This window comes from Monodelphis domestica, chromosome 3 (genome assembly GCF_027887165.1).
Source record: "Monodelphis domestica isolate mMonDom1 chromosome 3, mMonDom1.pri, whole genome shotgun sequence".
Classification (NCBI taxonomy): domain Eukaryota; kingdom Metazoa; phylum Chordata; class Mammalia; order Didelphimorphia; family Didelphidae; genus Monodelphis; species Monodelphis domestica.
The window spans coordinates 343664967-343678660 of NC_077229.1; the positions used below are offsets into that span (position 1 = coordinate 343664967).

A 13694-nucleotide genomic window follows, 5' to 3' on the forward strand; every position below is an offset into this window, starting at 1 on the left:
TTATATCACTGAATTTGGCACTCCGTTTACATTCACATTTCTGGTTTGAATGTCAAGCCATTTTGAAATATCAACCCAGATTAGAATATGGACAAACAGCATGACTAAGACAGAGAGTGGGGTCTCCTAAACCTAAACCTAAAAAGGAAAAATCAAAGGGAACCTATTCCTAAGTGTTTGAAATTCTGAAGGAGCAGAACAAAGGAACAGCTTGTCATTTTGAAGCACCATGGAGTTCATTTGTCCAAGAAATACAGAGGGAAGAAGATGGAGAAAATCCTAGCAGTTGGGGGGGGCATCACTGTACAATCATAAGGTCAAAAGAGGCCTGGTTGAGGAGGCTCAGTGTGGCCCCTGGTATATCCTGAAGGCTGCAAGGTTCTGGAGCAGGAGGGCATTTGTGGGATTTATTCTGACAGCTGCCTTGGGACAGGGTCCTCTCTGAGTTGAAACTAGTCCCGGATCCAGATTTTAAATACCATTCAGTGTAGAGCTGCTCTATACCATAGGGTGTTCTCTGGGAAGACCGGAGAATGAGATTTCATTCTGGTGGAGTCATCACCATGAACTCCATTTGGGGCACTTGTGTGGCCCCAAACTTAGCATCCGTTTCTGAAAGGTCATGCCAATATCTTTGGCACTTGCTTCTCCCATGCTACAAAATCTAGTTACTGCCACTTGATGTCATCCTAGAACGAAAGGGGGCAGGGGTAGATTCTATAGTGGATGTCTAGTTAATTGTGCAATTCCTAGGCAGTAGACAGTCTAAGGAAATCAAATTATTTTTCTATTCCAAAAATTATTGACTAGCTAGTAATTTTCCCGTCTCGAGAGAGAGACATGATACACTTGAAGAACATATTGCTAGAGATGGACCCTGAAGGAGCCAAAGAAGCATTTGTAGGTCAGGCGGAAGCTGGGGGTGGGGGGGCGTGGTGCCGGCGGGTGGCACAGTTGTCAGGGAGGTCCCTTCCAAGTCCCCCAGAGAGGCTGCCACCATGTGGCTGTCCCATCTCTAGAGACAGGGTGAAGGAGCCATGGATGAGGAAGAAGATGAGATGGAGAACTTTGAGATCCCTGATTGGGACCTCCAGAATGCATTCCAGCCCAAGGGGCAGCGTCATGGGCAGACCAAGGAGGAGGCCACAGAGGGAGTATGGGCTGAGCAGGAGAGGCCCAGCTCTGCAGGCCATGGCTCCCTCCAGAGACCTTTGGACTCCCGGTGAATTTCATTGGAGCTGGCCTGAAGCAAGCAGAGCAGGAGGATTCCGAGGAGCAAGAGAGGCCCGTGAAGCAGCTGGACTGGCCTCAAGATTTGGGCCCACAGAAGTGACAAGCAGCTGGTGATTGTCCAGCCAGCCAGAAAGGCTGGGTGGGAGGAGCCAAACCTTTCACAGACCCGGGCAGCTGGGCAAGGCACACCAAAGGAATTGGACACACGCTTTTGCAGAAGATGGCTTCTGGTGCAGGGAAAGGCCTGGCCAGGAAGGCACAAGGTACCATTCAGCCAATTGAAGCTAAGGGGAGAAAAGGCCAGGCTGCTGGGGAGCCTCTGGCTCAGAAGGGACCGCTCAGTCAGTGCAAGATTTCCCTGGGCTTGACTCCCAAGAAGAGGAGGTTCAGAAGGAGCTCAGCCAGGGGTGGAAAGACCTGAGTGGGGGCAGGAAGAAACCAAAATGCTCCTCTCCAACAGGTGCCTGCCGGGGTTTTCGGCTGTTCCTGCTCTCACCTGTAGGCCTTTGGTAGTCTCAGTTCACTCCCAAGACCTGTGGGTGCCCCTGGCTCACTTCAGGGGATCCCTTCACACACTCCTTGATTAGAGCACACTACTTCTCTGAGCCAGAGATCTGAGCTCCCCTTGCCCACCTGCTGCCCTTTCCCCTGTTTCTACTCACACAGGACTAGGTCCTTGGTGGTCTTGGTCAGGTCCCCAGACCTGGGGCTGCCCCTTGTTCAGTCCTGGGCAGCCCCTCCCTCACTGGTGGATTCTGGCCAGTGCTGACTTCAACTCTGGCTCCCTTGGTGTGGTGGCTCGGGGAGGGTGGGTCAGCTTTTCATTCCCTTAGATTGGGGAAATGACAGAGTCCCACCTACCTTCACTGCTGAGCCTTGGTGTGGGGCCTCTCCCTTCTTATGAGGATGGTGTCTTTTCTGGGGGTGGGGGAGGGGAGGTTTGAGGTCATCTGTGCCATTGGGTCTGAGGAGAGGAAGGGAGCCACCTTTACCAGGAAGTCCCCGATATTGTCAAAATGGATACCATTGTGCCCTAGAACATGAATAGGATGAGCACAGAAAAGTCTAGGAAAAGATGTGAACTGATATCATGTAAACTGATGACTGGAAGGACACTATACAGGAACAGAAATTTTGAATAGTGATCAACTCTGAAGGATTAAATCATCAGCAAAGTTTCCAAGGCATTCCCAAGGGACTCAGGATGGAAAAATACGATCAACACCCAAGCAATGAATTTTTGGAATCGGATGGTAGATCAGAGTATGCCATCTTCCACTTCATTTGCTGAGACCTGACTGGAAGGGTGATGTGCATCTTCCCTCACGGATTCAGCAATAGGGAAACCTCTTATGAAAGCATTGCTATAGCTCATATCTGACTCTTTATTGCCTGGGGGATGGGGAGGGAAAGAATCTGATTTCTAAATGGAAAATCAAAAATTGTTTCCACATGTAATTGAATAAACTGAAATGAAAACAGTCTTCCATATTAAAAAACAAAAAGTGGCCATTTTTCTACACACACAGAACTAGAGTACCATGCTACTTGAACCTGTAGGGCTAGCAGCAGTCTAATGGTGGTCACATTCCCTGCAACTACAACGTCTTCTTTTACTCACAGAACAAACAACATCATAGCCACCTGGGCAAATTTCACCTAGATTCGGGTATTTAAGAAAAGAAATCCAAGTTAACTCCCCCCCCCCCCATTCATGGTAGTCTGAAGACTCTCCCACATTCAGTACATTTACTAAATTTCCTTTCAAGTGTTTTCTGATGGGTGAGAAGAGCAAACTTCTCTTAGAAAGCTCTCCCACATTCACTACCCTCATGGTTTTCCTCCTTTGGAATCCTGATGGAAATCCATGGCTGACCTGTCAGAAGGTTTTGCCACCTTCACTATACACATCAATGATTCTCTTCAGTATGAGTTCTGATGGAAGGACCACGAGGTATTTGAACGTTTTGTTCACATTCAGAGTGTTCATAGGGCTTGGCTCCACTTTCAGTACTGATGCTGAGTAAGAAATGAGCAGTACTTGAAGGATTTCCCACAGTCAGTCCATTCACTAGGTTTCTCTCCAGTATGAATTTTCTGGTGTTCAATAATGTGCTCTGTTTAAAAGCTCTCACATTGTGTCAGCCCAAGAAAAATCACCAGAGAAAACAGTTTCCACAGGGAAGGATAGAAACAAATTCATACGTGGGAGCCCCAGTAAATGAACTTTCCAAAGTCTCCTGTTGACATCCCTGTTCATTAATGAGAAATGAGGGGTGTATGGAGCCAGTAAGAAATGAGTGTCTTCAATATAGTTTTGGTTATCAGTAGGGACATTAGATCACTCTTCCTGAAACACCAAATGGAGATGATTGGAATCATTAGATAACAGTTTCACTCTCCCTTCTCCTTTCCCCTTCCCAGTCTCTTCTCACAAAAGCTCTTAATGAGGAATCTTTTGCATAGGAAGAGGATATTGGATGAGTTTCTTTTGAATTGGGAGTTCACTTGTAAATCTTGGGGTCTCCTTGAAGCACAGTGTCCCCATCCTTTGAGTAAGCAATGAAACCACATTTGTGGGCATCTCATCTTGGCCCAATTGTTTGAGCGGTAAGGGGGGGTATATCTTGTTATATGCAGACACCCCAAAATCCCCACTCCAGACAAGGGAAGTAATCAAGGGGAGCTATAATACAACAGGAAATGCTCAGTTCCACTTTTTGATATGAAGTTTTCACAACATTTTCCTCCCTTACAAGATTCATGCCTCCCTCCCCCCTTCCCTTTCTCTTCCAGGTGTTGACAAGCAGTTCCACTGGGTCATTCAATGACCATTACTTGTCATGAAATAACAGGGCAGCAGGCTTGGAGTCGGCTCCAACGGGAACCTTGGAGTGAACTGTCCAGTTTAGGGTACTCTCATGTATCTGGAATGTAAAACAGGTGCTTATCAGGAGACCACCTTGAAATGTGAAAAGGAAAAGGACAAAAAACATGGTGGGGAATATGGGCAACCTGAGGACAGGACTCAGATTGAGAGGCAGGAACCACAGGCCTCAGGGTATCCAGACTCTCAGATCAAGGTATCTCATTGACTAGCACAGTGTCTGAAACAGAGTAGTCACTTCAATGTGGATTGAAATCCTATGTGTCCCTTGGTTGGCCAGAATGGGAGCTGAGCTCTAGAGGAAACCTCCTTTGTGAGGGTCCAAGGCTATCTGGCCATGACACAACAGAAACGAACCTTACAAGAGTTGCTGTGGCCCCAAGTTTTCCCATGAGAAACTGAGGCTTGTCTTGGCATGCTTGCTGTGCTAGCACCAGGCCTACTAGAGACATACGAGGTCTCTAAAATTCTCCTCCAGGAAAATAGTCAGAAAAGACTCAAAGGCCAGAAGAGTGGAAGGAAAGGGCTTTACCCAGCACCACACGAGTCCTTAGGCTGAAAAAGACCAACTCTTTCCATCTAAAGCGAAGCCCATGCAGTCCTCCAAATTCTGTCACCCCCAAATATTGAATTTTTTTTTTTTCAGAAAACCTGGACATCTTGGGCTGAGGCAGAAGAGTGAGGCCAGGTTCTTCCTGTGCTCTTCTAGCTGAATCAAGTTCCTGGGGGGTGGTCAATGGCAAACCTTGGCCCAACAGAGCCATCCTGTTTGCCACTTTTAAAGGGAACACTTTGGTCTCTCTGAGTTTACACTTGGGAAAGGGAATCCTTTCTTCCCTTTGCCTCTTCTGAGTTAACCTAACTGAGGTAGCCCTGCTTACATTGTGAAGAAGGGATCAACTCTCCTTTGTCTACTTTGGAAGGGAATCAGCAAGAGATTGAAGACCCTCCCTAGTCCTGGGTGACAAGCTACCAGGGTCATGGAGAAGTCCCAAGTCACTTAGAGCTGCACCCTACTAAGTCAGTGCCAAACTTGTGCATCCTCTGAGCAGAGTTCACACCTTCAGAAACCCAGGCAGCCAGGAAGGTGTGAACCCTCTTGATGTGTAGCCACCCCTCCAGAAGGGGAGAACTGGTTCCCACAAGCACTGCCCTCTGGGCAGGGCTAGACAGTTTGAAAACTGTGATTGGCCCCTGTGAAGAGGGGCGGGGACAAAAAAGCACCATAAGAACCCAAGGCTCCTGGGACTTGAGTCACTCTTGTGCAGATACTCTCCTGGCTAGAGAGAGACAGGCAGAGGCAGAGGCAGAGGCAGAGACAGAGACAGAGAGGATAAAGAACTTTTCTATCTCCTTCACTTTTTTTACTTTAAGGCTTCCTCTATTTTGTACAGAAATTTCTGGCTTGAGATAGAATATCGGCGACAACAGAATTTCCTCAAATTCTTGACTAACTGGGGCAAGTCCCCTCCTTCCCTCAGGGCACACTTCTGCTTGCAGCCCTGCCTTTGGGACAGAGAAAGAGAGTGATGGCTGCTGGAGGGAGAGACCCTGGTGCTGGCCATGTGGAGGAAGAAGCCTCGCAGCTTGTCTTTCCCAGAGAGTTTGAAACAGCACAAACTCTCCTCAATTCAGAAGTCCACATGCTGCTAGAGCATCGAAAGCAACAGCATGAAAGTGGGCAGGATGCACGAGGACTTCCAGTAGTTTTCTGGAAAACTTTAGATTATGCTGCCCGTTTTAGTCGTTTTCAAAACAGGGAAACCATTGCTAGTGTTCGGGGCTTGTTACTCCAGAAGAAGCTCCACAAGTTTGAGGTGGCTGCTTTAGCAAACCTTTGTCCTGAGACAGCAGAGGAGGCCAAGGCTCTGATTCCAAGCCTAGCCGGTCGATTGGAAGATGAAGACTTGCAAGAGGTCCTTGATGATATTCAGACCAAGAGGAGCTTCCAGTATTAAGAGCAGGAACCCAGCCCTTCAGTGAACACCAAAGAGGAAATTTCCCAGAAGTCTTCTGCAACTAAGAAGAACTCCAACTCTCTCCAGAGACTATTCAGAAATGTCAGTCACAAAAGCTGGTCGAGCCTCCTAGGGACAAGGCCATGCAGAGTCCCCTTGCATCCACATGTCATGCAAACTCCTGACCAGTTAGGATTCTTTTTGACCTTTGGAATGTTTGACCTGTGCCAAAGGCCAGGAGTGCCACTTGAATCTCCAAGGGACTTGGGGATGATTTCCTCTAATGAAGGGTTTCCAGGGGAGGTATTGGACCAGAGTCTAGGTGCTTGCTTTCACCTTTCCATCCCTCCTCTTCAATGGAATTGATGAAGGGGGAAGACTGAGTGGCAGAATTTAGCCAGGAAACACCTGTGGCATATTCGTGACTGCCTTATATCACTGAATTTGGCACTCCATTTACATTCACATTTCTGGTTTGAATGTCAAGCCATTTTGAAATATCAACCCAGATTAGAATATGGACAAACAGCATGACTAAGACAGAGAGTGGGGTCTCCTAAACCTAAACCTAAAAAGGAAAAATCAAAGGGAACCTATTCCTAAGTGTTTGAAATTCTGAAGGAGCAGAACAACCGAACAGCTTGTCATTTTGAAGCACCATGGAATTCATTTGTCCAAGAAATACAGAGGTAAGAAGATGGAGAAAATCCTAGCAGTTGGGGGGGGCATCACTGTACAATCATAAGGTCAAAAGAGGCCTGGTTGAGGAGGCTCAGTGTGGCCCCTGGTATATCCTGAAGGCTGCAAGGTTCTGGAGCAGGAGGGCATTTGTGGGATTTATTCTGACAGCTGCCTTGGGACAGGGTCCTCTCTGAGTTGAAACTAGTCCCGGATCCAGATTTTAAATACCATTCAGTGTAGAGCTGCTCTATACCATAGGGTGTTCTCTGGGAAGACCGGAGAATGAGATTTCATTCTGGTGGAGTCATCACCATGAACTCCATTTGGGGCACTTGTGTGGCCCCAAACTTAGCATCCGTTTCTGAAAGGTCATGCCAATATCTTTGGCACTTGCTTCTCCCATGCTACAAAATCTAGTTACTGCCACTTGATGTCATTCTAGAACGAAAGGGGGCAGGGGTAGATTCTATAGTGGATGTCTAGTTAATTGTGCAATTCCTAGGCAGTAGACAGTCTAAGGAAATCAAATTATTTTTCTATTCCAAAAATTATTGACTAGCTAGTAATTTTCCCGTCTCGAGAGAGAGACATGATACACTTGAAGAACATATTGCTAGAGATGGACCCTGAGGGAGCCAAAGAAGCATTTGTAGGTCAGGCGGAAGCTGGGGGTGGGGGGGGGGGTGCCGGCGGGTGGCACAGTTGTCAGGGAGGTCCCTTCCAAGTCCCCCAGAGAGGCTGCCACCATGTGGCTGTCCCATCTCTAGAGACAGGGTGAAGGAGCCATGGATGAGGAAGAAGATGAGATGGAGAACTTTGAGATCCCTGATTGGGACCTCCAGAATGTATTCCAGCCCAAGGGGCAGCGTCATGGGCAGACCAAGGAGGAGGCCACAGAGGGAGTATGGGCTGAGCAGGAGAGGCCCAGCTCTGCAGGCCATGGCTCCCTCCAGAGACCTTTGGACTCCCGGTGAATTTCATTGGAGCTGGCCTGAAGAAAGCAGAGCAGGAGGATTCCGAGGAGCAAGAGAGGCCCGTGAACCAGCTGGACTGGCCTCAAGATTTGGGCCCACAGAAGTGACAAGCAGCTGGTGATTGTCCAGCCAGCCAGAAAGGCTGGGTGGGAGGAGCCAAACCTTTCACAGACCCGGGCAGCTGGGCAAGGCACACCAAAGGAATTGGACACACGCTTTTGCAGAAGATGGCTTCTGGTGCAGGGAAAGGCCTGGCCAGGAAGGCACAAGGTACCATTCACCCAATTGAAGCTAAGGGGAGAAAAGGCCAGGCTGCTGGGGGAGCCTCTGGCTCAGAAGGGACCGCTCAGTCAGTGCAAGATTTCCCTGGGCTTGACTCCCAAGAAGAGGAGGTTCAGAAGGAGCTCAGCCAGGGGTGGAAAGACCTGAGTGGGGGCAGGAAGAAACCAAAATGCTCCTCTCCAACAGGTGCCTGCCGGGGTTTTCGGCTGTTCCTGCTCTCACCTGTAGGCCTTTGGTAGTCTCAGTTCACTCCCAAGACCTGTGGGTGCCCCTGGCTCACTTCAGGGGATCCCTTCACACACTCCTTGATTAGAGCACACTACTTCTCTGAGCCAGAGATCTGAGCTCCCCTTGCCCACCTGCTGCCCTTTCCCCTGTTTCTACTCACACAGGACTAGGTCCTTGGTGGTCTTGGTCAGGTCCCCAGACCTTGGGCTGCCCCTTGTTCAGTCCTGGGCAGCCCCTCCCTCACTGGTGGATTCTGGCCAGTGCTGACTTCAACTCTGGCTCCCTTGGTGTGGTGGCTGGGGGAGGGTGGGTCAGCTTTTCATTCCCTTAGATTGGGGAAATGACAGAGTCCCACCTACCTTCACTGCTGAGCCTTGGTGTGGGGCCTCTCCCTTCTTATGAGGATGGTGTCTTTTCTGGGGGTGGGGGAGGGGAGGTTTGAGGTCATCTGTGCCATTGGGTCTGAGGAGAGGAAGGGAGCCACCTTTACCAGGAAGTCCCCGATAATGTCAAAATGGATACCATTGTGCCCTAGAACATGAATAGGATGAGCACAGAAAAGTCTAGGAAAAGATGTGAACTGATATCATGTAAACTGATGACTGGAAGGACACTATACAGGAACAGAAATTTTGAATAGTGATCAACTCTGAAGGATTAAATCATCAGCAAAGTTTCCAAGGCATTCCCAAGGGACTCAGGATGGAAAAATACGATCAACACCCAAGCAATGAATTTTTGGAATCGGATGGTAGATCAGAGTATGCCATCTTCCACTTCATTTGCTGAGACCTGACTGGAAGGGTGATGTGCATCTTCCCTCACGGATTCAGCAATAGGGAAACCTCTTATGAAAGCATTGCTATAGCTCATATCTGACTCTTTATTGCCTGGGGGACGGGGAGGGAAAGAATCTGATTTCTAAATGGAAAATCAAAAATTGTTTCCACATGTAATTGAATAAACTGAAATGAAAACAGTCTTCCATATTAAAAAACAAAAAGTGGCCATTTTTCTACACACACAGAACTAGAGTACCATGCTACTTGAACCTGTAGGGCTAGCAGCAGTCTAATGGTGGTCACATTCCCTGCAACTACAATGTCTTCTTTTACTCACAGAACAAACAACATCATAGCCACCTGGGCAAATTTCACCTAGATTCGGGTATTTAAGAAAAGAAATCCAAGTTAACTTCCCCCCCCCATTCATGGTAGTCTGAAGACTCTCCCACATTCAGTACATTTACTAAATTTCCTTTCAAGTGTTTTCTGATGGGTGAGAAGAGCAAACTTCTCTTAGAAAGCTCTCCCACATTCACTACCCTCATGGTTTTCCTCCTTTGGAATCCTGATGGAAATCCATGGCTGACCTGTCAGAAGGTTTTGCCACCTTCACTATACACATCAATGATTCTCTTCAGTATGAGTTCTGATGGAAGGACCACGAGGTATTTGAACGTTTTGTTCACATTCAGAGTGTTCATAGGGCTTGGCTCCACTTTCAGTACTGATGCTGAGTAAGAAATGAGCAGTACTTGAAGGATTTCCCACAGTCAGTACATTCACTAGGTTTCTCTCCAGTATGAATTTTCTGGTGTTCAATAATGTGCTCTGTTTAAAAGCTCTCACATTGTGTCAGCCCAAGAAAAATCACCAGAGAAAACAGTTTCCACAGGGAAGAATAGAAACAAATTCCTATGTGGGAGCCCCAGTAAATGAACTTTCCAAAGTCTCCTGTTGACATCCCTGTTCATTAATGAGAAATGAGGGGTGTATGGAGCCAGTAAGAAATGAGTGTCTTCAATATAGTTTTGGTTATCAGTAGGGACATTAGATCACTCTTCCTGAAACACCAAATGGAGATGATTGGAATCATTAGATAACAGTTTCACTCTCCCTTCTCCTTTCCCCTTCCCAGTCTCTTCTCACAAAAGCTCTTAATGAGGAATCTTTTGCATAGGAAGAGGATATTGGATGAGTTTCTTTTGAATTGGGAGTTCACTTGTAAATCTTGGGGTCTCCTTGAAGCACAGTGTCCCCATCCTTTGAGTAAGCAATGAAACCACATTTGTGGGCATCTCCTCTTGGCCCAATTGTTTGAGCGGTAAGGGGGGGGTATATCTTGTTATATGCAGACACCCCAAAATCCCCACTCCAGACAAGGGAAGTAATCAAGGGGAGCTATAATACAACAGGAAATGCTCAGTTCCACTTTTTGATATGAAGTTTTCAGAATATTTTCCTTCCTTACAAGATTCATGCCTCCCTCCCCCCTTCCCTTTCTCTTCCAGGTGTTGACAAGCAGTTCCACTGGGTCATTCAATGACCATTACTTGTCATGAAATAACAGGGCAGCAGGCTTGGAGTCGGCTCCAACGGGAACCTTGGAGTGAACTGTCCAGTTTAGGGTACTCTCATGTATCTGGAATGTAAAACAGGTGCTTATCAGGAGACCACCTTGAAATGTGAAAAAGAAAAGGACAAAAAACATGGTGGGGAATATGGGCAACCTGAGGACAGGACTCAGATTGAGAGGCAGGAACCACAGGCCTCAGGGTATCCAGACTCTCAGATCAAGGTATCTCATTGCCTAGCACAGTGTCTGAAACAGAGTAGTCACTTCAATGTGGATTGAAATCCTATGTGTCCCTTGGTTGGCCAGAATGGGAGCTGAGCTCTAGAGGAAACCTCCTTTGTGAGGGTCCAAGGCTATCTGGCCATGATACAACAGAAACGAACCTTACAAGAGTTGCTGTGGCCCCAAGTTTTCCCATGAGAAACTGAGGCTTGTCTTGGCATGCTTGCTGTGCTAGCACCAGGCCTACTAGAGACATACGAGGTCTCTAAAATTCTCCTCCAGGAAAATAGTCAGAAAAGACTCAAAGGCCAGAAGAGTGGAAGGAAAGGGCTTTACCCAGCACCACACGAGTCCTTAGGCTGAAAAACACCAACTCTTTCCATCTAAAGCGAAGCCCATGCAGTCCTCCAAATTCTGTCACCCCCAAATATTGAATTTTTTTTTTTTCAGAAAACCTGGACATCTTGGGCTGAGGCAGAAGAGTGAGGCCAGGTTCTTCCTGTGCTCTTCTAGCTGAATCAAGTTCCTGGGGGGTGGTCAATGGCAAACCTTGGCCCAACAGAGCCATCCTGTTTGCCACTTTTAAAGGGAACACTTTGGTCTCTCTGAGTTTACACTTGGGAAAGGGAATCCTTTCTTCCCTTTGCCTCTTCTGAGTTAACCTAACTGAGGTAGCCCTGCTTACATTGTGAAGAAGGGATCAACTCTCCTTTGTCTACTTTGGAAGGGAATCAGCAAGAGATTGAAGACCCTCCCTAGTCCTGGGTGACAAGCTACCAGGGTCATGGAGAAGTCCCAAGTCACTTAGAGCTGCACCCTACTAAGTCAGTGCCAAACTTGTGCATCCTCTGAGCAGAGTTCACACCTTCAGAAACCCAGGCAGCCAGGAAGGTGTGAACCCTCTTGATGTGTAGCCACCCCTCCAGAAGGGGAGAACTGGTTCCCACAAGCACTGCCCTCTGGGCAGGGCTAGACAGTTTGAAAACTGTGATTGGCCCCTGTGAAGAGGGGCGGGGACAAAAAAGCACCATAAGAACCCAAGGCTCCTGGGACTTGAGTCACTCTTGTGCAGATACTCTCCTGGCTAGAGAGAGACAGACAGAGGCAGAGACAGAGGCAGAGACAGAGACAGAGACAGAGACAGAGAGGATAAAGAACTTTTCTATCTCCTTCACTTTTTTTACTTTAAGGCTTCCTCTATTTTGTACAGAAATTTCTGGCTTGAGATAGAATATCGGCGACAACAGAATTTCCTCAAATTCTTGACTAACTGGGGCAAGTGCCCTCCTTCCCTCAGGGCACACTTCTGCTTGCAGCCCTGCCTTTGGGGCAGAGAAAGAGGGTGATGGCTGCTGGAGGGAGAGACCCTGGTGCTGGCCATGTGGAGGAAGAAGCCTCGCAGCTTGTCTTTCCCAGAGAGTTTGAAACAGCACAAACTCTCCTCAATTCAGAAGTCCACATGCTGCTAGAGCATCGAAAGCAACAGCATGAAAGTGGGCAGGATGCACGAGAACTTCCAGTGGTTTTCTGGAAAACTTTAGATTATGCTGCCCGTTTTAGTCGTTTTCAAAACAGGGAAACCATTGCTAGTGTTCGGGGCTTGTTACTCCAGAAGAAGCTCCACAAGTTTGAGGTGGCTGCTTTAGCAAACCTTTGTCCTGAGACAGCAGAGGAGGCCAAGGCTCTGATTCCAAGCCTAGCCGGTCGATTGGAAGATGAAGACTTGCAAGAGGTCCTTGATGATATTCAGACCAAGAGGAGCTTCCAGTATTAAGAGCAGGAACCCAGCCCTTCAGTGAACACCAAAGAGGAAATTTCCCAGAAGTCTTCTGCAACTAAGAAGAACTCCAACTCTCTCCAGAGACTATTCAGAAATGTCAGTCACAAAAGCTGGTCGAGCCTCCTAGGGACAAGGCCATGCAGAGTCCCCTTGCATCCACATGTCATGCAAACTCCTGACCAGTTAGGATTCTTTTTGACCTTTGGAATGTTTGACCTGTGCCAAAGGCCAGGAGTGCCACTTGAATCTCCAAGGGACTTGGGGATGATTTCCTCTAATGAAGGGTTTGCAGGGGAGGTATTGGACCAGAGTCTAGGTGCTTGCTTTCACCTTTCCATCCCTCCTCTTCAATGGAATTGATGAAGGGGGAAGACTGAGTGGCAGAATTTAGCCAGGAAACACCTGTGGCATATTCGTGACTGCCTTATATCACTGAATTTGGCACTCCGTTTACATTCACATTTCTGGTTTGAATGTCAAGCCATTTTGAAATGTCAACCCAGATTAGAATATGGACAAACAGCATGACTAAGACAGAGTGGTGTCTCCTAAACCTAAACCTAAAAAGGAAAAATCAAAGGGAACCTATTCCTAAGTGTTTGAAATTCTGAAGGAGCAGAACAACCGAACAGCTTGTCATTTTGAAGCACCATGGAGTTCATTAGTCCATGAAATACAGAGGGAAGAAGATGGAGAAAATCCTAGCAGTTGGGGGGGCATCACTGTACAATCATAAGGTCAAAAGAGGCCTGGTTGAGGAGGCTCAGTGTGGCCCCTGGTATATCCTGAAGGCTGCAAGGTTCTGGAGCAGGAGGGCATTTGTGGGATTTATTCTGACAGCTGCCTTGGGACAGGGTCCTCTCTGAGTTGAAACTAGTCCCGGATCCAGATTTTAAATACCATTCAGTGTAGAGCTGCTCTATACCATAGGGTGTTCTCTGGGAAGACCGGAGAATGAGATTTCATTCTGGTGGAGTCATCACCATGAACTCCATTTGGGGCACTTGTGTGGCCCCAAACTTAGCATCCGTTTCTGAAAGGTCATGCCAATATCTTTGGCACTTGCTTCTCCCATGCTACAAAATCTAGTT

The 13694-nt window shown here is 47.6% G+C and overlaps 2 protein-coding genes across 2 annotated transcripts; both read left to right on the forward strand.

Moving 5' to 3' along the window:
• Window positions 1-5649: 5649 nt before the first annotated feature.
• Window positions 5650-6243, forward strand: LOC130458011 (DNA-directed RNA polymerase II subunit RPB4-like). Its single transcript, XM_056820905.1, has one exon. It carries the CDS (start codon window positions 5650-5652, stop codon window positions 6076-6078), a length of 429 nt encoding a protein of 142 aa, XP_056676883.1. The 3' UTR covers window positions 6079-6243.
• Window positions 6244-12156: 5913 nt separating this feature from the next.
• LOC130458012 (DNA-directed RNA polymerase II subunit RPB4-like) lies at window positions 12157-12824 on the forward strand. The gene has a single exon (XM_056820906.1). It carries the CDS (start codon window positions 12169-12171, stop codon window positions 12595-12597), a length of 429 nt encoding a protein of 142 aa, XP_056676884.1. The 5' UTR covers window positions 12157-12168; the 3' UTR covers window positions 12598-12824.
• Window positions 12825-13694: the final 870 nt, after the last annotated feature.